The following is a 22,195-nucleotide window of genomic DNA, read 5'->3' as shown; positions in this document are numbered from 1 at the left end:
AACAATGAAGTCCTTTAACTTGACCTTGTCTGGGAAGCACTTTATCTGCCCTTCCATTCTAAATGATAGCTTTGCTGGATAGAGTAATCTTGGATGCAGGTCCTTGCCTTTTGTTCCTTTGAATACTTCTGTCCAGCCCCTTCTTTATGGCAAATTCTTAATCAGAGAAATACCTGGGAATCACAGCGCACAGAATAGTCAAGTCATCACATCTAATTCCCTCAATTCGTAGATGAGAAAACAGAGATCCAGAGAGGGAAAGTGATTTGCCCAGCATTGCACAGCAAGCCAATGGCAGAGTGAAGACTTAGACCCAGGTCTCTAGCCTCTCAGTTTAGGGCTTATTCCCATCTGCTGCCAACTGGGATGGCATCTGGGGGACTGAGCTGGAGAACAGCTGGAGGCAAAAGCCACCAGGAAGATATATCGCCACCTAGATCAGAGACCACAAGACCAGCCAGTCAAAATGTTTATTGAGCTCTTCACCCTGACACCCATCTTGGATGGATCTGATTCCATGGATTAAGCACCTACAAGGACAGGGAGACTACTAAGTAAATAAATACGTGAGCTTCCAGGAGGAGGAGAGATGACATGGATATGAGAAGCTGAAAGGGCATCAGGAGCAGATGTGGATGAAGATGTAGGAAGATCTCCAGGAGAAGAAGTAGCCCGTCATTTGGGTTCCCTCTGGTTCTTGGTCATGGTCTCGACCTCCTTCATGAACCGAAGACACAGCTCTTCTTCCCATGGCAAAGCGATGCACTGCACAGCCACTGGAAGTCCCAGGGATCCTTTTATCGCCTGCCCAGAGAGAGTGTCTGTAAATCAGAGCCTGCTTCCTGGTCACAAGTCCCTTGCCCAGCCTTCCTTACCACCCGTAGGTATGCATTAATTCAAATATCTCATCTCTAATCGACATTAGAATAGAGATTTCCTGGATCTCAGAGTTCCAGGCTTCCTCAGCTCTTGGTTAAACCTGGAAAAACTGTTCTGACTTTGTCTACAATTTTCCAGGGTAAAACTTCCTCCTTGCGCAAAGAGCAGCCTACAACAAGAAAATAAAACCGAGTATTCACCCAATGTTCTTAGCAAAGGAAAAAAGAATGTGCAAATCCCAGATCCGGAACCTGGTTACACTTCCGCAGTGAAAGAGGGGGCTGAGTCTCAGTGCCTGCCATGAAATCCAAACATACTTGTAGGAATTCAAACATGTTTTCATTATTTATAACAGCAATGTTCACCTGATGTGCCACAATAATTTTTAAAACATGCAATACCTGACTATTTAGTCAGGGACACTGACCTTTCTTTCCCTTAGATTGTCAAAAAATGACAACAGTCAACACGGCGATAGTTGTCTGGTGTGAATGCCCTGTCTTGAACCATAAAATATATAGGTCACATAGTAAAGTTACATCTTAGTGGTCCCGTCACATAATAAGGTTGTGTTTGATTGGTTAATTCTTAGTATCAGAAATCCTTATATACAAGTATAGGCACCTGATTTTTAAAAAAGTCACTTTGGAGCAAAAAGGGTAGTTGATTACTATTATTTTATTTTGTGAATCAATCAAAATTATACCTATTTTTGTCAAATCAGCAAAAAATATAATTATTGATGCTCCACCGAATTTTAGCAATTAGTTTATGTGTGCCATGAGATGAAAAAGGCTGGAGATCACTCTTTATGATGACATCATGCAAGTCTTTATCTGCCTTTGTCTCTGGAGCCAGGTCATATGGTTTCAAGTCCTAGCTCTGCCACTTCAACTCACTGTGTGGCTTTGGTTAAGTCCCTTAACCTGTGTCTCCATTTCCTCATTTGCAAAACCTCACAGGATAGTTATGAGAATATATATATCATTCATACACACACACACACACACACATCACTTTTAAACAGCTCCTGGAACAGAGTAAGAGCTCATGAGACATGAGACAGTATCATTACTACTATTTTCTCAGAATTTAGGTCAGCAGATCCACAGGGTAACTCTTCTAGAGTTACTAAAATCAATTTCCAGAAAAATAAGTTCCTTATTCTTAGACATATGCATACTTTTCCGAGTCAGTCTCTCCCTCTCTCTTTCTCTCTCTCACCCAAGTTAGGGTTGTTATTTTAGACCCTACATTAAAGATTTATTTATTTATTTTAGAGAAAGGGGAAGGGAGAGAGAAAGAGAGGGAGAGAAACATCACTGCATGGTTGTCTCTTGTGCTCTGCCAGCTGCGGACCTGGCCCTAGACACAGGCATGCTCCCTGACTGGAAATTGAACCAGCCATCCTTTGGTTTGTATGCTGGCACTCAATCCAATGAGCCTCACCAGCCAGGGCACAGATCCTGCATTAAATAGGCCTGTAGAAATATTTCCTTTTGTTAAGCCACCTCTGACTTAGTAATAGTAGCATTTATTGAACACTTCCTACATATAAGACCTTATGCTAGTTGCTTCCATCTTTTTTATTTAACCTTTAACATAACCCTACAAAGCAGATTTTTTTTTAATTCCCATTTTTTTTCTGACAAAGAAATTGAGGCCAAGAGAAGGGTAGTGTCCCATCATTACACAGTAAGCTCTTAAGTGGGGGCCTTTGCCCTGATCCTCTCTGCCTGCCTCTGGAATGGACCTTCATTACAGAGATGTCAGAAGGACCACTGTTTTTGTAAAGTATTTTCCCCTGACAAGGACAATAGCTGACTTGGAAGTTAAATGGTGTGTTCTCTGGGACGGGGGTGACACTGTAGAAGTGATAAGGGTAAACTCTGGGAATGCCCAGCCCCATCCCACCTTGCCCTACGGGCCTACTGGATTTGAGGCGGACTCAATCCTGGTCCCTGCCCTCAGGGCAAAGCAGAGGGTGGAGGTTAAGAAAAGGGAAACTGACCTCTGCGAAATTTCTGTCATTACTATCTCCGTAGTATCCCTTGTAGAAGGCCTGTTCCTCCTCGTCCTGCAGTGTCACGGTGGTGACAGGCACCACACCAACAGGGAAGTTCAGCAGGTTGTACAGGGCGGTGTAAGAGATGCTCTCTGTAGGAAGATTCAAGTTAGCCCCAAAAATCACCTCCGAAAGTCTCAGGTGAGGAAAAAAAAAATGTGAGTAAGCGCCCCCTTGGGGTCCTTCTCGGAGCTGTATCCCCGTGTGTGCTTGCGGTAGCCAGTTCAGTGACAGAAATCTTCTGACAACTGCCGGGAGGGAAGGAGAACCCTCATGGTTCAAGCCTTACTCAGTGCCAGGTATTGTGCTGGCCTCACTATGTTGCTGCTTCTCTGAATCCTCTCCACCCCTGTGAGGTGGGGATTACTCTTTCCTGTGTACAAATGAAGAAAGCCAGGTGCCAGACAGGTTAGGAGGCTTTTCACAGGCTCCACAGCTAGTGAGTAGCTGAGGTTTCAGCCCCTGCCCCTCCAGGACACTGAGCTCCAGCGTGGCTGGGGTGTGCAGTGCAACCCTGAGTTGAAAAGGCATCTCCATTGCAACACCCACCTGTGTGCAAGGAGTGAGCATCACAGAAGTAGCAGTGATGATGACAGAGGATATCAGAGAGCAGAGTCAGATGGGATGTGTCTTTGGGCAACCACTATGGGGGGACCCAGGGGAGAGGACTCTAGCCTTCAGGTGGATTTTCCTCTGCACTGATATCATCTCTTAGACTTGCACCTGTTCTGGGCATGAGAGTCAGCGATGCCTCACACACTGCCCTATGCATTTCAGGTGGGCTAAAGACATTCCTAGAAGTGGGGCAGCAGAAAGCATGTTAAGAGTGAAGTCATATGCATAGTGAAAGAAGCCAGACACAGAAGCCTCATATTTTATGATTCTATTGATGATATCCTAGAAAAGGCACAACTATAGTGAGAGAAAGCAGATTAGTGGTTGTAGGGGGTAAGGTTAGGATAAATTGCAAAGGGGTACAAGAAAAATTTGGCTAGTGATGAAAATATTCTATATTTTTATTATGGTGGTGTTTATGCAACTACACACATTTGTTAAAATCATCATATTACACTCTCTGTGGGTTTTATTGTATGTAGATTATACAGATGGTCCCCGACTTAGAGTTTTTTGACTTTATGAGTGCAAAAGTGATGTACATTCAGCAGAAACTGGCTAGACTAAGCTATGATGTTCACTAGGTTAAATGCACTTTAAGCTTAGATATTTTCTTTTTGTTTGTTTTTTTTTATAAAGGGATTTTTTTAAAAGATTTTATTTATTTATTTTTAGAGAGGGAAGGGAGGGAAGGGAGAGAGAGAGAGAGAGAGAGAGAGAGAGAGAGGGAGAGAGAGAGAGAGAAACATCAATGTGCGGTTGCTGGGGGTTATGGCCTGCAACCCAGGCATGTACCCTGGCTGGGAATCGAACCTGCGACACTTTGGTTCGCAGCCCACGCTCTATCCACTGAGCTACGCCAGCCAGGGCTCTAAGCTTAGATATTTTCAATGTATAATGAGTTAGTTCATTGGCACATGACCCCATCTTAAGTTGAGGAGACTTTGTATTTCAATGAAGTTCATTTTAAAAGCAAATGGAAATTGAGAGTACTACTATTAGATATGATATTCCTTTTCAGGATGATGGAAATGTTCTGGAATTAGATAATGGTGGTGGTTGCATGACATTCTGAATATACTAAAAACTATTAAATTGTATACTTTAAAATTTATACTTTAGAATTTATGTTTTCTGAATTTTATCTTGATTTAAGAAAAATAAACTTTTAAGTTAATGAAAAGAGGTCAAGGTCACAGAGGCTGTGGCAGGACTCAGAAGTCCTGGACTCCCAGTCTCAACCCCACGAAGACCCAGTGCCCTCTCACCTATTGCTTTGGAGCCATAGCCTATATAGAAGGCAGGGTCCAGAGATGGTGCCAGCAGCACATCCAGGTCCAAGGACTTCCACTTGGCTATGAACTCTTGCTGATATTCCTGCAGACACAATAGAAGCAGGAGAGGTAAGAGCAGCAGAGGTCACTGTTTGCAGGACAAGGTAAGGTGCTGCCAGGCTCAGTTGGGTTAGGCACCAGGAAGAATTCCTGAACCATCAGATACAGACTGAGATATCTGGGGAGGGTCAGGGTCTCACCAGGGGTCAAGGTAAAGGGATGGGAAAGGAAGTCTCAGGCTGCAGTGATTTGGGGACAACATATCATCCTGGCCCCAGAGAGATGGACTAGATTAGCCTTCTAGGTCACTAAGCATTCCCATCCAGGTCCATCCTGGCCTCCCTTACAGGCCAGGACAGAGCTCTGCCCCCTATCTGGCCACTCCTATCACCACCCAGATCTCTGCTGTCCCTGCTCCAACAGTCCCTCGAGGTCTCGCCCCGCATATATCACCTCCACTTCCGTGTGCTGCTCCCACAGTTTCTTGGGTGTCCTGGGGAAATGAGGAAGACTCAGAAATCCAAAAGTCAGCATAAGAGAACCCTCTTTTGTACAAATGGGACATATTGCCCAAGAGGCAGGTGCTGGGCCCCAGTGCAGACTGCAAATCAGTTGATGGGCTGGGAATGATCTTGTATCTTGTCCCCTAGCTAAGACACCTTGCCTGTCCAGTATTCCCAAGAGTACACATCTTCTGGTCAACACTCCACCACCAACACCAGCCACCAAGGACTCACAAACTCCCCCAAAACTACAGGTTTCTTCCTTCCCCTGAGAGGCCTCACGTCAGCTCTCAGGCTACTCTAGCACCTCAACTCCAAGCCCCACCAGGCCAAGCTCAACAGCAAACCCAAGCACAAGTCAGAATCTTCTTCCATCCATATCCCCACCCCAGTTCCAAACCTAGCCCCAACCCCAACTCAAACCAACTTCCACCCTAGCCCAAACCTAAACTCAACTCAGGCCCAACCTTTACCACAACTTAAACAAATTCTAGCTTGAACTCAGAGCTTAACTGCAAATCAAACCCCAGCCCCAAATCAGCCCTAATCCCAACCTCACTCAAAAGTCCAAATTTAACCCAGTGTCGGTCATGAACCCAAAGCTTAATTAGATCCCAAAGTCTAAATAGCCCTTGCCTCCAGTGAATGCCAACTCTAACCACATGCCCCTCACTCAGTTATCACCACTCCATGGAAAATCCTTGTGAGTTGAACCTGAGGAGACTCAACTTACCCCACTCCACAAAAATTTTCCAGAGTCTGGGCAATTCGGGGTTCCTAGAGGTAGGGAGAGAGGGGAACACCAACTTCAGAAACCACAGGGCAATGCCAACCTGCCCTGGATGGAGGGTCCAGCAAGAGCAACTCTGCTCAGGACACTGACATGGAGACCTCCAATCCTCCACAAGTCACCACCACCACCTTGCCCAGCCCTGAGCCTCGCCTCCTCTGGGCCCTCGTCCCTCTACCAATCCCCTTCCTTCTCTGTGAAATCCCTTCTCTTCTCTGAGGTGCCCTCCCCCTCTCAGAGCCTCTCTGAAGCCCCTTCCCCTCTCCAAGAACACTCCTCTGTTCTGGCCTCCATTCCCCTCTTTCAGCTCCTTTTCCTCTTGAACCCTGCTCTAAGCCACCAATATTCTCTGGGTCTCATGCTCCTCTCTGACCCTATCCCACTCTTGAGTCAGTCCCCTTCCCCTTTCTGACCTCCTTCCTCTCCAGGCCTCACCTCCTCTGAATCCCTCCCTATCCTGGGCACACACTCACTGTGTTCTTCAGGATCCATGCCAAGATGCTCTTCACTGGGTTTGGCAGGCGGAGTATGCTGACCACCATCTTCATGGAGGGGTCCACAATGTCTCCCTCACTGAGGAACCACAGACAAATTCCTGTTCAGTTATAGCTTCTCAGTCACCAACTGGCTCCCACACCCACCCGTCTCCCTCCATAGATAACCTATGGAGGGAGGTCAGACCCAAAGAAACACTTATGTTCCCACCACCACCCCCTCCTAGAGCATGTGCATCCTGAAGACGAAGCCTGAATAGATGACTTCCTGCTTCCTGCTTCCTTCCTGCTTAAGGTAGGAAACAGGAAGCAGAATTAACCATTGGCATCACACAATTAACCATTGGCATCTCCCCAGCCCAGGCCCATAGGTCCCCTCCCACACCTGATTTCCACCATACCCCTCATCTGAGTCCTAACAAACGTACAGCTTCTGGATGAGAGTGGCCCCTCCATCGGCATACACACCCGCTCGGTACAGATGTACCGCATACTCTATCCGGGGGATAGAGAAGGGGATGACCTGTGGAGATAGAGGCTGAGTCAGGGCCTGGAGCTTTTCCCATTCAGCCCTGCATTCTGTCCACATCCCTCAAGATTTAAGGAAAGGGTACCATAGCTCTCCTTGTCTCCTATCTCAGCTCTGCAGCAGGGCATGGGAGGCTTTTGGGTGGGTGTCATACCCACTCCCTTACAGAAATATGATAGGAATTCAAGCAGTCCTTATTTCCTGCTTGCTCTACTGCAGTCCAACCCCATACCATGTACTTTACATATGTGAGCTCATTTAATCTTTGCAGCTGCCCCTTGTGATAGAAAACTGAGGCTCAGGAGGTTAAGAGAGGGGCCCAAGATCACACAGTACATATGTGGCCAACCAACAGTTCTCAAAGGAGAAGCAGGGCCAGGAGCATAAGAAGCAAGGGAGGAGGGGGAGGAGGACTTTGGAGGGGCATAAGTAGCAAGGGAGGAACCCACAGAGGCATAAGAAGCAAGGGCGGAGGGGGAGGAGGACTTTGAAGACAGGAAGATCTTTATAACCATTAGATGGAGGTCAACAGAAACTGAGGCTCTAGGAGTTTTAGAAGTGAGTCCCTGAGTCCCCACCACTGAAGGGAGAAGGCACAAAATCTTGATGTCTTTTTCATAGGGTGGGCTCTACTCCCACCCACCACCCCTACATCTACCCCATCCATCTTCTCTGGGAAGCTTAGGGGAAACACAATGATCTCAGCAGCCCAAACTCAAATATAATTTTCTTTCTCTCCAAGAATGGTCCAGGCCAGCATCCTCACCAGTCCAGCCTCCTCCCCACACCCCCTTTCCCCAAGGCTAAGTAAGCCTACCTCATGTCCTGCATCCTGGAGCAGCCTGCAGGTGAGCCTCACAGCCCTGGCCATGCTAGGAGATGGTTCAGTGTATCCATCTGATTCATAGTAGCCAATCCGAAGTGGCCGGTTACTGGAGTATACCTGTGGGCAAGAGGGACTGAATGGGGTTCTGGGGGAAGACTGGTCTGGGGACAAGGTGATCTCACTCTCTCCAGGAGCCAGACTTGTGGACTAGGGCCTTGGGCCATAGCTGGTCTCACCCACGGGGATTCCCAAGAGCCCCTCGGAGCCTCCCTATATACTTTTCAGGCTCTAGGTGCTCTGGAAAGAACAGTAAATGGATGAGGATGTGAGTGATTGGGTGGATGGAGCCAATAGGTAGATAGAGTCATACATGAGTGAGTGGGTGGATGTATAAGAAAGTGAGTGGGTGGGTGGGCAAAGAGTTGAATGGATAGAGGAATCGGTGGATAAATGAATAGTTGGAGTTGAATGGATGGGCAGGTAAGGTAGTAGATGAATAGACACAAATATTTTTAAGCTAAAGAACTGTTGGGAGGGGTTGAGGGTGGAGAGATCAATAGAGGCAAAGAATGAATGACAGGAAATGTTCACAGGTTGATTACACCAGGATGTGTGTGGGGAGTTGAACAGGACTGAGCATGTGAGCGTCTTGCTCACTGTACCTTGGGCTAGGAAAGGAAGTATTCAGAGGGACTGGTCTGATGGCAGACAGGTCAGTGAGGAATGAGGGCTGGAGAAAAGCGGGAGCCCTCCAGGTCTGCTCTTTCGCCCAGCTCACCTCCTCCCTGAAGGGCATGAAAGGCACAGTGGGGTCCAGCTGGTGCATGTCCTTGCTCAGCAGGGCTCGCATGCTCAACACCAAGCTGTCCACATCCTGGGCCATGGGGCCAGCCACGGTGCTCACTGTGCAGAGCAGAGGGGAGGGAGGCAAACACCTTTTGTTATTCTGTTCTGGGGACTCCCACTGCCTGGCCTAAGACAGTGGGGCCATGGCCCAGGCCCATGATCAGGGCCAAAGGAAGAGTTCCTGGGGTCATCCTGGATCAGAGGTTGAGGGCAGGTAGAGTTGGTAAACTCACCAAAGCAGCTCTGGTACCTCTAGGGAGAATCTCATTTGGGGCAGAACATCAAGAGACCAGTAGGAAAGATTAAAACTAGATAACAGGAAGCACTTCTCAGTGGGGCAAGGGTCATTAGACTACAGGAGGCCAGGTGGAAGCCAAAAAGTCCCTTCTCCCAGATACCTTTATCACCAGTGGGTCTGATATGTTTAAGATAGGGGTGGAGTGAAAAGTCCTTGGGAGAAAGGGTGTCAGGTTTGTGTTTGAACAGGTGTGGCCACAGGAGCTTACCTGATTTCTTGCCCTTCACAGCAGAGGAAACTCCAGAGTAGCTGCAAAACCCCACCCACCCAGAGTCCAGCTCAGCACTTGAAGGGAAGAGCCTGAGTGCCGAGGAGTTTGAGCATCCAGCCAATGCACTCCCCTAGAGCTCAGCACACAAGAATAGAAGTTGCTTCAACCTTCGCATAATTTGCTATTACCCATAGCATGACATCTTATCTCTTTGACTGCCTTTTAAGGCTCTAATGTATCAACTTCCATAGCTTCCTCTTCTAGCTCTTCCGTGAATATATATTGCTCCAAGAAGAGTAAGTTGCTTATAGTTACAGCCTTCTAGATTCCATACCATCAATGCATGTCCATCCTTCAAAACCAAGCTCAAATGCTGCTTCCTCCAGAAAGCCTTCCCTTTCCTTGCCCTCCCTCCAAAAGTTCAAAGCCTAGGCTTTTAATAAGAAGAAAATGTTGGTTTCACCCTATGAGTTCTCACAATGTTTGACCCTCTCTTATAGCCCTGATCACTTTCTGACTCAGCCATTCGTATGTCTAACAAGGGCAGGGACTGGGTCTGAGAGTGCTTTGTGTCCCCACACAGCATCTCCACAAAGCAGGCACTCAGAGTGGGGTTGCAAAATGAGTGGATGGGTAGTTAGATGCATGAAGGAATTCAGGATAGATGGAAAGGTTATTGGAAATGTGAATGGATAGATGGGTAAATGAGTGAATGAAGGCAAATATGGACTTATGGATGGGTAGATGACTGGATGAATGGACAAGATAAATGGATAAATGAATGAATAAAAGAATGGAAGGGAGGATACATGTACATTTTTCAAAGGCTTGGATATTTGTTCCTTTTGTTTATTGATGTATTTCAAGTACCTAATATACAGTATTTGGCACAGAGCAAACACTCAATATTTGTCAAACAAATTAAATGGTAAATGAATGGTGAAATTGATGGATACAGACCAGGATAATGACTGCATGGGTGGATAAATGGATGAAGGATGGCTAGATGGATAAATGGATGGGTCAATGAATGAATAAGAGAAAGGATAGGTACATGGATAAATGTACTAAAGAGTGAGTTGATAAACTAATGAGTTAATGAATAAGTGGAAGGTCTATTCCACTGCCACCTGTATCAAACAGTATATGTTTAGCTGTGGCTGAGGCAGGAGTTATTTGAAACCCTCCTATCTTTACCCTCTTCCCCTAGTACTAAGCTGAGTGAGTAGAAGTTCATGTGTGGAACTAGCCCCTCTCCTCCCCCAGATCCCTAGTTCCTCTAGACTGGACTGAGCCTACCCTCCTCCAACACCACCACTGAGTACCTGAGGCGGTTTCCTGTGGTTCGGAGGCCATAGACACCACAAAAGCTGGCTGGTATGCGGATGCTGCCACCTGTGTCACTGCCCATGCCCAGGATGGAACCCTTTGCTGCCAGAAGAGCTCCTTCACCCCCTGAGGACCCTCCAGGGCTCTTCTTCAAGTTCAAAGGGTTCAGAGTCTGCCCATAGATGGGGTTGCTGCATTCAGAGCTAGAGAAGCAGGAGAAAGGGGGTTGGGAGATGAAGGTTTAACTGGGGAAGATTGCCCCTTCCCCACACAGAGGCCAACCACCATCAGGAGTCAGCCCAGGGCTGCTTCAACTCATAAACCCCTCCCTGGGACCAAGACTTCCTAGCTTCCCTTTTGGCTGAGGTGAGAAGCCACTGCTGCAGGAAAGACCCAGAGCAGACACTAATCACACCTAAAATGAGGAGCAAGGAGCCCACAGCTCTGCTGTCAGAACCAAGAGCAGCTTTCTCACAAAAAAAGGATATACTCAAGGCTGAGTGGGGAGGAGAGAGAATGGTGGGTGAGAAGAACAATTAGAAAGAGAAGCTGGAAGAGCAACAGACCTATAGCTTTTCAATAACTCTGAGGGTGAGGGCCCTTAGAAACCATGGAACACACACATGAGGAGGAAACTGAGACTCAGAGGGAACAAAGATTTGCCCAAGAACCTCAGACCTTGAGGCCTGCGTGACTGGCTTCCACCTCACCCTCTGCTCTGAACCAGGACTTTAAGTTTGTTTCAGTCCTGGGCCCATCCTTGGCCCCAGCCCCGGCCCCAGCCCCGGCCCCAGCCCCAGCCCCAGCCCAAGCCCCAGCCCCAGCCCCAGCCCCAGTCCTGGCCCCAATCCCACTCCCAGCCTGACCACTTCAAAGACCTGAGCAGTGTCTGGGGGATGTTGGTCTTAACGAAGGGAATAGCTCCCTGGGCCTTCAGCACTTTCACAATGACCCCGTCCTCAGCTGCTGGCTTCTCCAGGAACTGGGCCAAGCCGCACGTAGAATCATGGCCCTGCACAGAAGTGACATTAACTCCAGTCCACGGGGGTCATGTAGAATCACCCAGTGAACAGATGCCTACCCCCACCCCACTCCCACTCACATCCATTCCCACACCCTCTGAGACACATTCATAGCTTAAGGGGATTCGCAGCAGAAGAACATGGTGGTTGAGAGTTTCTGTTTGGGTTTGAAACCAAATGCTGGGTTCAGTACGAGTTGGCCACTGTCTAGCTATCCATCCTGAATTATGTGACTTGCCCTATGTCACACACTCAGATGCTCACAGGCTCAGTGGCATGCGTGCACCCACACACACATGTACACCTGTGTGTGTATACCCCAGGGCTCACCAGGCAGTCATAAGGGTCCTTGAGGCTGATGGGGACCCCATAGAGAAGCCCTCTCTCACTCTTCTTGAGCTTCTTCAATGCCTGCAGTTCCTTCTCACATTCCCCCAGGAAATCCGTCAGGCAGTTCACCTCCTGGTGCACCTTCAGTGCCTGAACAACATTGAGAGAAACCAGATGAAGGTGGGATCAGGAACAGGACATTCAGTTACCCAAGCCTCTCCCCCAACCCTGCCTCAGAGCAGAACGGAAGTGACAGATGATTGTGGCATGAGCACCCTTCCCAGCTACCCACAACACCAGAGTTACATCTGCCCCCCCCAACTCCTTTAAGTAGAACAATGACAGGTGGCATACCCCACTCCAGCCCAGAGTCAGGTTTGAGTCCTGACCCCTGACCCCTGACCCCCACCTCCTCTAAATAGCTACAGAGGACGCTCTCCAGACTCAGCTCTTCTGCCTGCAATTTCTGGGCCAGCTTCACCAGGGGCAGCTCCAGGATGGGCTTGGGGTCCAGGCCTGGTTCCTGCAGAGATGGGGTGGGACAGGCAGATATCAAAGACTGATCCATTCAGGCCCATTCCCACACATTCAACATCACACCTTTACATTGTATGTGTATACGTTGCATTGTATACACATTTGCGCACACACCCATATGTTCGGTACATAACCATCCCTGTGCTCACCCTTAGCATTAAAAACATTTCTTGGTCTGTCTCCAGGTTGGCATGAAAGCCCTACAGGGAACAGATATTCCCTCTATCTGTCTCTCCAATGCCCATCCCAGAGCCTGGCACAGAGGAGAGCCTGCCCCCTAGTATTGCTATTCAGAAGGGGCACATTTGGAGTGGGACTGATTTTATATGCATATCTTGGGATTCAGGTGCTATGGAAATAAGGCTCAATTCTGTGTAGTTTGCCTTTAGGGGCACATGGCACCCCACATTTCCTTCTTATCCAGTCCCCCACATCTGCTTATCTGACCTTGAAAACGTCAAGAAAAGGACAATAGTCTAGCATGGGTGGCAGGAGACCATGCCATGGGTTAACTGGGTAACCCAGGGCAGGTCCCTTCCCCTGCCATGGCCCAAGTGTGCACAGAGAGGAAAGGACTAGAAGACAATCATTAGTCAGCCATGGAGGGTGACCACAGACAGGCCCGCCAGCTGCTCTAAGCCAGGTCCTTCAAGAAAAGAGGCAAAGCCCCTCAGGACTCCTGTCAGGGGCAAGCATGACATGACAAGGACCTAGCACACAGCACACACTTAGGAAGGTGAGGTTGTCCTCCTTTAGCCCTCCTCCTTTGGGATGCTGAGGTACAGAGAGAGAGAGCTGTTTTCCCAAGGACACACAGCTAGTAAGTGCCAGAGCCTAGATCCACACCAGGCAGTAGGACCCCAGTGACCACTCCCAGCCATGCATATGCCGATAGGTGGTTTTGCCTCCTTTGTATCCTCCACCTTTGACTTCCCAGCCTCTTTACTGCTTAGAAACTTCTCTGTTTCTCAGTGTTTTCAACAGCCTCCTCACTGGACTCCGTGCCTCTTCCCCTCCAGCTCAACCTCTTCACTTCAACCTAGGTGATCCTTTTAAGGTCTTATATAATGTAAACCTAACCATACGTCCCAGGTGCCTTGAGAATAAAGTTGCAACACCATTCTCCTCAGTATGGTTTATAAGGCTTTCAATATAAGCATATAACATGTATCCATCTTTAGATAAACCAATGCATGTCAATACTTTGTACCAATTCATTAAATTCTCACAAAAACCCTTGGATAGGTATTCTTATTATCATTTCCATTTCACCAATGAAAGCAACTGACACACAGGTTAATTCTCTTGCACAAGGTCATAAAGGTAGGGGAGCCTGGACTTAAAATCAATTCATCTACACCTTCACCATTACCCTGTAATGGCTCTTGGGCAGGGAAGCTTTTCTGATGAAGCACTTACTGGGTGCCAGGCCCTACACTAAGCCCTTTCCCTGCCTGGCTCCCTGAGGGCCCATCTCACCAGCCTCCTCTTTCTCTGCCCCCCTACCATATACTGCTGCTCTAGCCACACTGCTCAATCCCTCTACTCACTGTGCTGTTTTGCTGTCTTAAAGTCTTGGCTCAAAACTCCCCAGCCTGACACACAGGAAGAAACTGAATTGTCTGGCTTTGGAGCAGGGGCTGGAGGGACAGCTTTCTCTCAGACAGAAGTCTGGCACAGGCCATTATTCCTTTGCTGAACCCTCCCTTCACAGAGCTGGCAAGCAGGTACCATATCTGAGTCTCCATCAACCTGGCTAAACAAGTTGCTTGGCCCTGGGGATTCCGTGAGTCCCCACCCAACCCAACTTGCAGGCTCACCCAAGCCATCTTAAGTGGCTTTTTTTTATACAAATGGCCTGTCTTTGCTCATGCTGTGAACTTTCCTAAAATCCCTCAAAGGTTCACAAACCCCAAACAAGCAGCATCTGGCCTCTGAGTACCCGAGTATCTGTTATTCCTTGCTAAGTGGCCTCAGGACTGGTACTAGTGGCAGCTGGCCTCAGTTCACAGCTTAGCTTGTCCTGGACACCTCCAAAACCAGCATGAGTAGCAGCCACTTGCAGATTGCTCTGGTGCTCGTGCTGGTAGCCCTGGATAGGGCACAGGGGGCAGCTGATCTTGGTTTGCACCTCCCAGGAGGCCCCAGAGCCAGCTCACCTGCTGAACAGCTTCAGATCACTCTGAAGTACCACCCAACCACTTCCACCAGTGTTTACTCAAGGGGCAGACCCATCAGGCATTAGAGCCTCGCTGAAGTAAGTCCTGCTCCATGGTCAGGGTCCCTGCACAGCAGCTCCTCTGCTGTAGGTGAGGCCAACTGGCCTGGGGCTAAATCTCTCGCATTGATGTACCAATAGCAAACAAGGCTCAACTACAACAGGGGAGTGCATGCAGCCCACAGATAGGGGTCCCTGGAGTTCCCAGCTTAGGTGACCAGGGGAGCCCACTACATAAGACCACTCTCCTAAGACTGGGAGGCATAGCAGCTCCACCTAATACATAGAAACAAACAGAGGGAGCCGGCTGAAATGAGGAGACAAAGAAATATGTCCCAAATGAAATAACAGGACAAAATTCCAGGAAAAAAAAAAACTAAACAAAATGGAGACATGTAAGTCACCTAATGACTCTCAGTTTACTGAGAGAGCTTTGAAAGAGAGGGACATCTTAAAAGATGATAGCCACATCAAAAGATTCCTACAAGTTTTCTAAAAAAATCAACAAATTATTTGGAAATAGTTAGACTCATTTGATGAAACAATCGAGCCTCAACTTATATCACTTTTATATTGTTTTAATATATAGTTTAGTTTAGAACAAATCACACCCTTCTGCCAAGTCCCACAGCCCAATAGACATCTGGCCTTCTCCATATTCACCTGGTGCTGCCTTCCATCATGGTTTGAAAATCAAAGAAAATATATTTTAAAGTTTTTAATATACCAATTTATTATTAAATTTCCAAAGAGGTGAATATACTTGCTTAATGTCATAGAAATCCTCAACCCTCAGGGCAACCAGTTTCCTCCTGAGCCTCCTGGTAAGCAACCTTCAGACACAAGCAACTTGTCTGTTTACCCCAGTGGATCCTACAAATCTGTTCTATGCCCTGGCTGTGGCTCAGTTGGTTGGAATGTCACCCAGTGAATGAAAAGATCATGGGTTCCATTTCCGCTCAGGCACATGCCCAGGATGAGGGTTTGATCCCTGGTCAGAGCACCTACAAGAGGGTGATGAGTAGATAATGTTTCTCACATCACTCTCTCCCTCTCTCTCTCTCTCTCTCTCTCTCTCTCTCTCTCTCTCTCTCTCTCTCTCCCTTCCCCTCTCTCTAAGAGCAAAGAAAAAGTGTCCTCTGGTGGGGATAAAATTTTTTTTATACATGTTCTACAGAAACACTGCCTTATCTTAGGCTTTTCTCTGTATGGTACTGCCTATCTTATTCTTTCTCCTTTTGGAAAACTATACATCTTGCAAGGCTCAGCTCTTTGAAGCCTTCTCCACGTGACTTGCTGCAGACAGAGCAAATCACTCCTCCTTCCAAGTCTTGCGACTCCATAGGCATCTGGCCTAAGCCACATTTCTCAGAGCTGTCTCCCACTGTGGTTGACACAGCTCTGTTTCCACTACACCCCTCCCAGAGTGAGAACATCTTTAAGGCAAGTCTGAGTCAGATGTCAGATTCATCTTGATAATGAATCTGCCCCCTTCTGCAAGGTTCAGCAGAAGGTAAGATCCACAGGAGCACTCTGTGGAATTTTGCTAACCTGAACTGAATTGGATTTGTCTGACCTCTACAAGGGTGTGACATATGTCTCAGCCTCCCACTTCCCTGGGCCATAAAGCTGGGCACCTGAGGCGTTGAGGGTATTCCTGGCAGATGGATGACCCGACTGAGAATGTGCCCAGGACAGACCTGTATAGCTTTATAGAGGAGAGAATAGGTGCTGAGAGCCAAGAGGCCCACAGTCTTGAGGGGAGGCTGGAGACACATAGGTGACCTCACCCCAAACCCTTTCCACTCCCTCAGCCAATTAGACACACTCAGCACCACCAGATACCCAGCCCAATAGTTACATATTCCAGATACCCACAAAGATACCATCTAGATGCTCAGACATATAAGGAACTAGAAGCCCTTACACATCAGACCCATGACCACCCCATATGTGCTCAGCCAAACCTTCAGATCCAAACATATCTAGATGTATACACTCCAACCAGTAGCATGACACATACACACCAAGCGAGGCACACACACCACAGGCACAGAACTAAACACAAGCAGCATACAGCCTGACTTATACCCAACCAGTACACCAAGCTCTCCAGCGGGAGGCACACACAGGCAGGCCCTGGTGTTGGCAGTAAAAGAACCTAAACCCACTGCTGCACACAGATGGGGCCACCACACACACACAGGAATCCTCTCCATCATGCAGATTCACCACAGCAGCCCCATTAGCCCAATTTCCTCCCCATCAACAAAGAAGGGGCAGCTGCTCTCTGGGGGCAGATTGATTTATCCGACTAATTAGCCCCAATTAATATTAATACACATTCTCAGGAACTGCAGCAGCTCAGGCAGAGAAGCTGCCCATTGGGGCCATCAATCACCATCTAGGGGATGCAGAGGACACTAGGCAGCTCCGGATCACAGGGACAGCACCTCAGACGCTGTCCCCAAACCCCCTCCCAAGACTGCCAGGGAGAAACCACCACCATCAACCAAAGTTGGGGACCCTAAGATACCATGAGCCCACCCTTCCTTGAGTAGTCAAGGAGCCCAAGGCCCAAAAAGGGGCTGTCACATCCTCTAGGCCATACAGTGAACCCAAGGCACCGTGTGAGGTTGCCTCCATGCCCCTCCTTCCCACACTTCTCTCTGCCACTCTGGGCTGGCTTAGCTGACACACCTGTGGCTCAGCCGCTTCACCTGCAAACCCCAGCTCAGCCACAATTGCTGTCTCAATGCCTTGAAATATCCCCATCCATGCTGTCAAAGTCCTCTTGTAAGTCACATAGCTTTATGGGAGGACCCCATCTCCAGCGACCCCCTGTGCTTTGCATCTGTCAGGTACAAACAGTTGCAGAACCCAATGGGGTAGGGGATGGGAGGAGAATATGTAGACCAGCGTTCCTTTCTCAGTGGGGTTGGAGGGTGATCAGGGGTGGAAAGAAGCCTGGCCACCTGCCTGCAATTCCTCCATCAGTTTCTTTTATTTCAACAATAGCCCAAGTGAATTCCACCATGTTACTGAGCCATGTGCCAGTCACTGGGAGACCAGAGAAAACACACTGCTCCTGACCTAAAGGGGTTCAAAGGATGTAGATGGAAAGGAACTGACAAAGACACAAAGATCTAATGTGGGGAGAGCTGGAGTGGGGGACTTTCCCCATGGACTCCTTGTCCTCTGAAGGGGATGAGGCAATGGGAAGAGTATGTCCTGAGGTAGGACTCACCTGTTGGGATTGAGGCTGGGGAGTTTCAGGGACTGATGTTCACTCACCTGCTCCCGGAGACGCTGTGCCAAAGCTGCCATCTGCTGCAGCGCTATCTCCCTACGCTTCTGTGCCTTGGGGATCTTTGTCCGTGCTGGAGCACCCTGCCAGAAATGCAGGATGGCCACCAGCAGGGCAGCCGCCAGCACAGTCAGCAGGGATAGCCCCAGCAGGGGGTAAGACAGCAAAACCATCCCAGGCATTACGGGGCCTGTGTGAATGCAACAACTGCTTCCTCAAGATCGCTTCCTATTTATTTATCACCAGCCCTGCATCCTCCCACATCTGGGAGGGTGTGTTATAAGTCCTGGGGGTGACTGAACACAGCCTCCTCCCAGCTTATCCTTACTTAGACTACCTGGGGACAAAGTCCCTTGTCTCTCAGGCCATTCAGTGCAGGAGGCTTGACAGAGACAAGCCCACAGGTAGACAGGTGACCAGTCTCTGATCATACCTTCTTCCCATCCTCCTCCTTCATACCACCCATCAGACCCCAGCACCTTAGTCTGACTGCTGCCAGTTTCCAGTATGGTTTCCTGTTGCTTTCAGGTTAGTTGGCAACCTCTTAATATGGCTCACAGGACAGAGGGACTGAACAAGCCATGTGTGCCCAAGGATAGCAACTCACTCTGGGGAGTATCAGGGGCAAAGGCAGAGAAGAAAGGAAGGACACCTGGAGGAGCAGGCAGGGCTCAGAAGGCATCCACCCTAGGAGAGATGATGCAAAGAAGTGAGGAGCGAGTAGCCCCCCATTCCAGCCCATTATCCAAGGTGTGTTCATTCCTGACTCCCAAAGCAAGGCCACCCTGCTGACCCTAGGACACCAGCTTTCCCAGTCTATCGGTTCTCTCTTCCAGACTCATCCATTTTCTCCTTGGACAAGGAGCTCCCTATGGGCAGGGAGGGCAATGGAGAGGGGTCTGGAGTCGGGAGAGGTGAGGAAGTAGAAGTGGAGGTGACTTCCTGGAGGAGGGGCAGGAAAGAGGGGGAAGATATAAAGCAGTAGGGCAGGAAGGACTTGCTGTGTGAGCCCTTGCATTCTTTTTTAGATGTTTCAGCCCAGTCCTCTGTCTCAGAGAGGAAGAGAGGAGCAAGCTCACACACTGTCACACTGTCACTCAGCCTGTCACACTGAAGCTGTTAGTCATTGTGACTGGGAGAATGGCAAGTCCTCTGTCGAGACTGCCAGGTCAGAAGCAGCAGGTTTGGTAAGATGGAAATGGGTTTATGGTTGGTAATGTTGAGCCTGAGCACCCAAGGGTCACTCAGGGCCAGATGTGGAGGCCGCAGTCGACCTGTTGGGCATGACATAAAGGTTAATCCCAAGGCCATCCACCCTTTGACACTCTGACTTTATTACCTCCAAGGGGCCTCTGGAACTAGCCTACCTATCAACACACTTTCCATGTCCTCCCCCTTCTTTTTTGACATTTCCCCCACACCCACTTCCCTCACCGAGCCCTGGCACTCCCATAGTGACTGAGCTCCCCTGGGCCATTCTGCGCCTGCATTGCTCCCACAGCCCCCTAGGCCTTGGCACGGCACCTTTTCTCGAGTTGCATCCATTCATTATCACATCACCCCACTTTATTTCTTTGTTTCACTTCCAAAAACCTGAAGTCACCTTATTGCTTACATCTCTCTTGCCTCCCTCCTTAATAAGTTCCCAAAAAGGCCCTGGCTGGCGTAGCTCAGTGGATTTAGCGTGGGCTGCAAACCAAAGTGTTGCAGGTTCAATTCCCAGTTAGGGTACATGGCTAGGTTGCGGGCCATGACCCCCAGCAACCACACATTGATGTTTCTCTCTCTCTCTCTCTCTTCCTCCCTTCCCTCTCTAAAAAATAAATAAATAAAATCTTTACAAAAAATAAGTTCCCAGAAAGCAAGGGCCTTGTCAGCCTTTTTCAAAGTGTCTGACACATGGCAGGTGATCAATAATATGTCTTAAATGGAGGAGAGATACACGGATTGAGCCCTACATTCCCGCCTTTACTTCCGCATGTCTCTGTTGGCTCCTTCCTGACAGCATTTATCATGCTTAAGTCACCCCACCTTAAAAAAAATTTTCTCGCAGGTCTACCTTCTTCATAGCTACTATCCTTACATCTTCCCTCCCCTTCCCAGCCAAGCTTCTCAAGTTATCTACACTTGCTACATTCACTTCCTTGCCTTTTACTCACTCCTCCACCCAATCCAGTCTGCTTATGCCCAAACCATCCCAAGGGTCTTTTTTGAGTTAAATCAGCAGCATTTGAAGTCACCTCCACCCTTCTTGAAATACATTTGTTCCTTGGCTTCTGTGATGAAGCAGATCTTGGTTTAAATGTCACTTCCTTCAGAAGCATTCCCTGACACCCCGGGTCAGATCAGGTCCCACTGGGTTTCTCTTATAAAATAAAGAAAGCAGTGTTTCTGCTTTATTGCTCTTCTGACAAGTGTTTTTGTGTAATTATGCATTTGATGTATGTTTGCTAGCAGAATGAAAGCTCCATTCAGGCAAGGACTCTTTCTGATTGTTTTCCCTGAGTGCACTGTGAGAGGAATTCAATAGATCTATTGGAGGGATGAAGGGGTTGAAGGGGTAGGCAGTTGGGGGCCAGTGGCTGGATGAAGACTTGCAGACCAGGAGAAAGCCATGGGTTGAATATAAACTGGGAATTATTTGTCCTTATGGGTACTAATCAAGATCACATTAGTGAATAGATACATATGAAGAGAAAAGGGCTGAGGGCAGGGACAGACTGGGAAATGTGCTGTTGGGGATAAGGGAAGGAAGTAATCAGAAGAGGCCAAAATGGGTTCCCTAATAACAAGTCACCCATTCCTCTAGTCAACAAGCCTCTGCTAGGCACCCACTGAGTACCAGGCACTGTGCTGGATGCTGGACACACAAGAGCAAACCCACACATCACTGTCTCTGTGACCTCACCTGCCTTAGACATCTAAGGTCATCACTCCCAATCTATGTGTGGAAAACTTGGGAGGACCCAGCCAAGGCTGGTTGGGAGGCTCAGGACTTAATTATATGTCTCTCTCTCTCCCTCTCTCTCTCTCTTCACCCAAGTATATGTTTATTGCTTCTAGAGAAAGGAATGGGGACAGACAAATATCAGTGTGAGAAAGATTGACTAGTTGCCTCTCACAGGTTCCCCAAATGGGGATTAAACCTAAAACCTAGGTATGTGCGCTGACTGAAGATTAAACCCGCAATCTTTTGGTGTACGGGAAGATGCTCCAACCAAGCCACCTGGCCAGGGCTATATAATCTTAAGGGTGTAGCACATCAGGCTGCCCTGGTGGGTGATCTGGAGTGACACACCCGAGGGCTCTTTTCTTGGCCCTGATCTGACCCATATATTTATTGGTGACTTAGATGAAGTTGGAGAGGTCCAGTGCTCAGGCTTGTGGGTGAACAAGCTGGGAGGCAGAGCAGAGAGTGGGCAACAGTACCGGAATCCCAAAGGCTTTCAATAGGCTAGAGCCTTACAGTGGCCCTAAAAAATAGTGTCTAACAGGGACAATGGCAGGTCCCCTGACTGTGTCCTGAACTCCAGTATCGCAACCCCAGGGAGAGTAAAGGAGGGTGGACAAGGTTGTGACTGGCACCTCCTATGAACAGACACCAGTAGAGGAGCACAGTGCATGGACATGGCTTCTCTCTCCAGTGAGTGTGATCACCTTGCAGAGAACCTGGCCCCCAGAGGATGTTTAGTGCATATTCTTGGGATGATGGTGCACACGGAAAGTCTGGAGTCAGGCAGGGGGGGTTCAAGTCTTCTCTGTTCAGGCCTTTTGTCTTAGATAAATCAGCACCCCTCTCTCAGCTTCGGTTTCTCTCTGTACAAAGCGGAAGTAATGATGCCTGTTTTTTCCAATGACAATGAATTGTTAACTCCACAGCCTAATAGGTGTTGAATCCTCTTACTAAGACACAGTGCCTGTTTTGAAACATGTACAGAAGCAAAAATAGGCCCTTTCAGCACACCTGACAGTTGTAAGAGACAAAGACCCTTGCCTTGGGTAAGTGGGAATTCTTTTTTTTTAATATATTTTCTTGATTATGCTATTTACAGTTGTCCCATT

General features: G+C 48.3%; 1 protein-coding gene across 1 annotated transcript; it reads right to left on the bottom strand.

The window, feature by feature from the left end:
• Positions 1–675: 675 nt before the first annotated feature.
• Positions 676–18,315, bottom strand: LOC114496927 (fatty-acid amide hydrolase 1-like). Its single transcript, XM_036027485.1, has 12 exons — positions 18,121–18,315; positions 12,481–12,594; positions 12,072–12,221; positions 11,586–11,731; positions 10,690–10,922; positions 8,814–8,938; positions 8,027–8,152; positions 7,109–7,203; positions 6,660–6,759; positions 4,828–4,936; positions 2,891–3,036; positions 676–804 (listed from the first exon to the last, which is right to left on the bottom strand). Exons 1-12 carry the CDS (start codon positions 18,313–18,315, stop codon positions 676–678), a joined length of 1,668 nt encoding a protein of 555 aa, XP_035883378.1.
• Between the last annotated feature and the right edge of the window lie 3,880 nt (positions 18,316–22,195).

The sequence above is a fragment of the Phyllostomus discolor genome, chromosome 5 (assembly GCF_004126475.2).
Source record: "Phyllostomus discolor isolate MPI-MPIP mPhyDis1 chromosome 5, mPhyDis1.pri.v3, whole genome shotgun sequence".
Classification (NCBI taxonomy): Eukaryota; Metazoa; Chordata; class Mammalia; order Chiroptera; family Phyllostomidae; genus Phyllostomus; species Phyllostomus discolor.
This window is presented reverse-complemented; position numbering and strand designations above follow the sequence as displayed.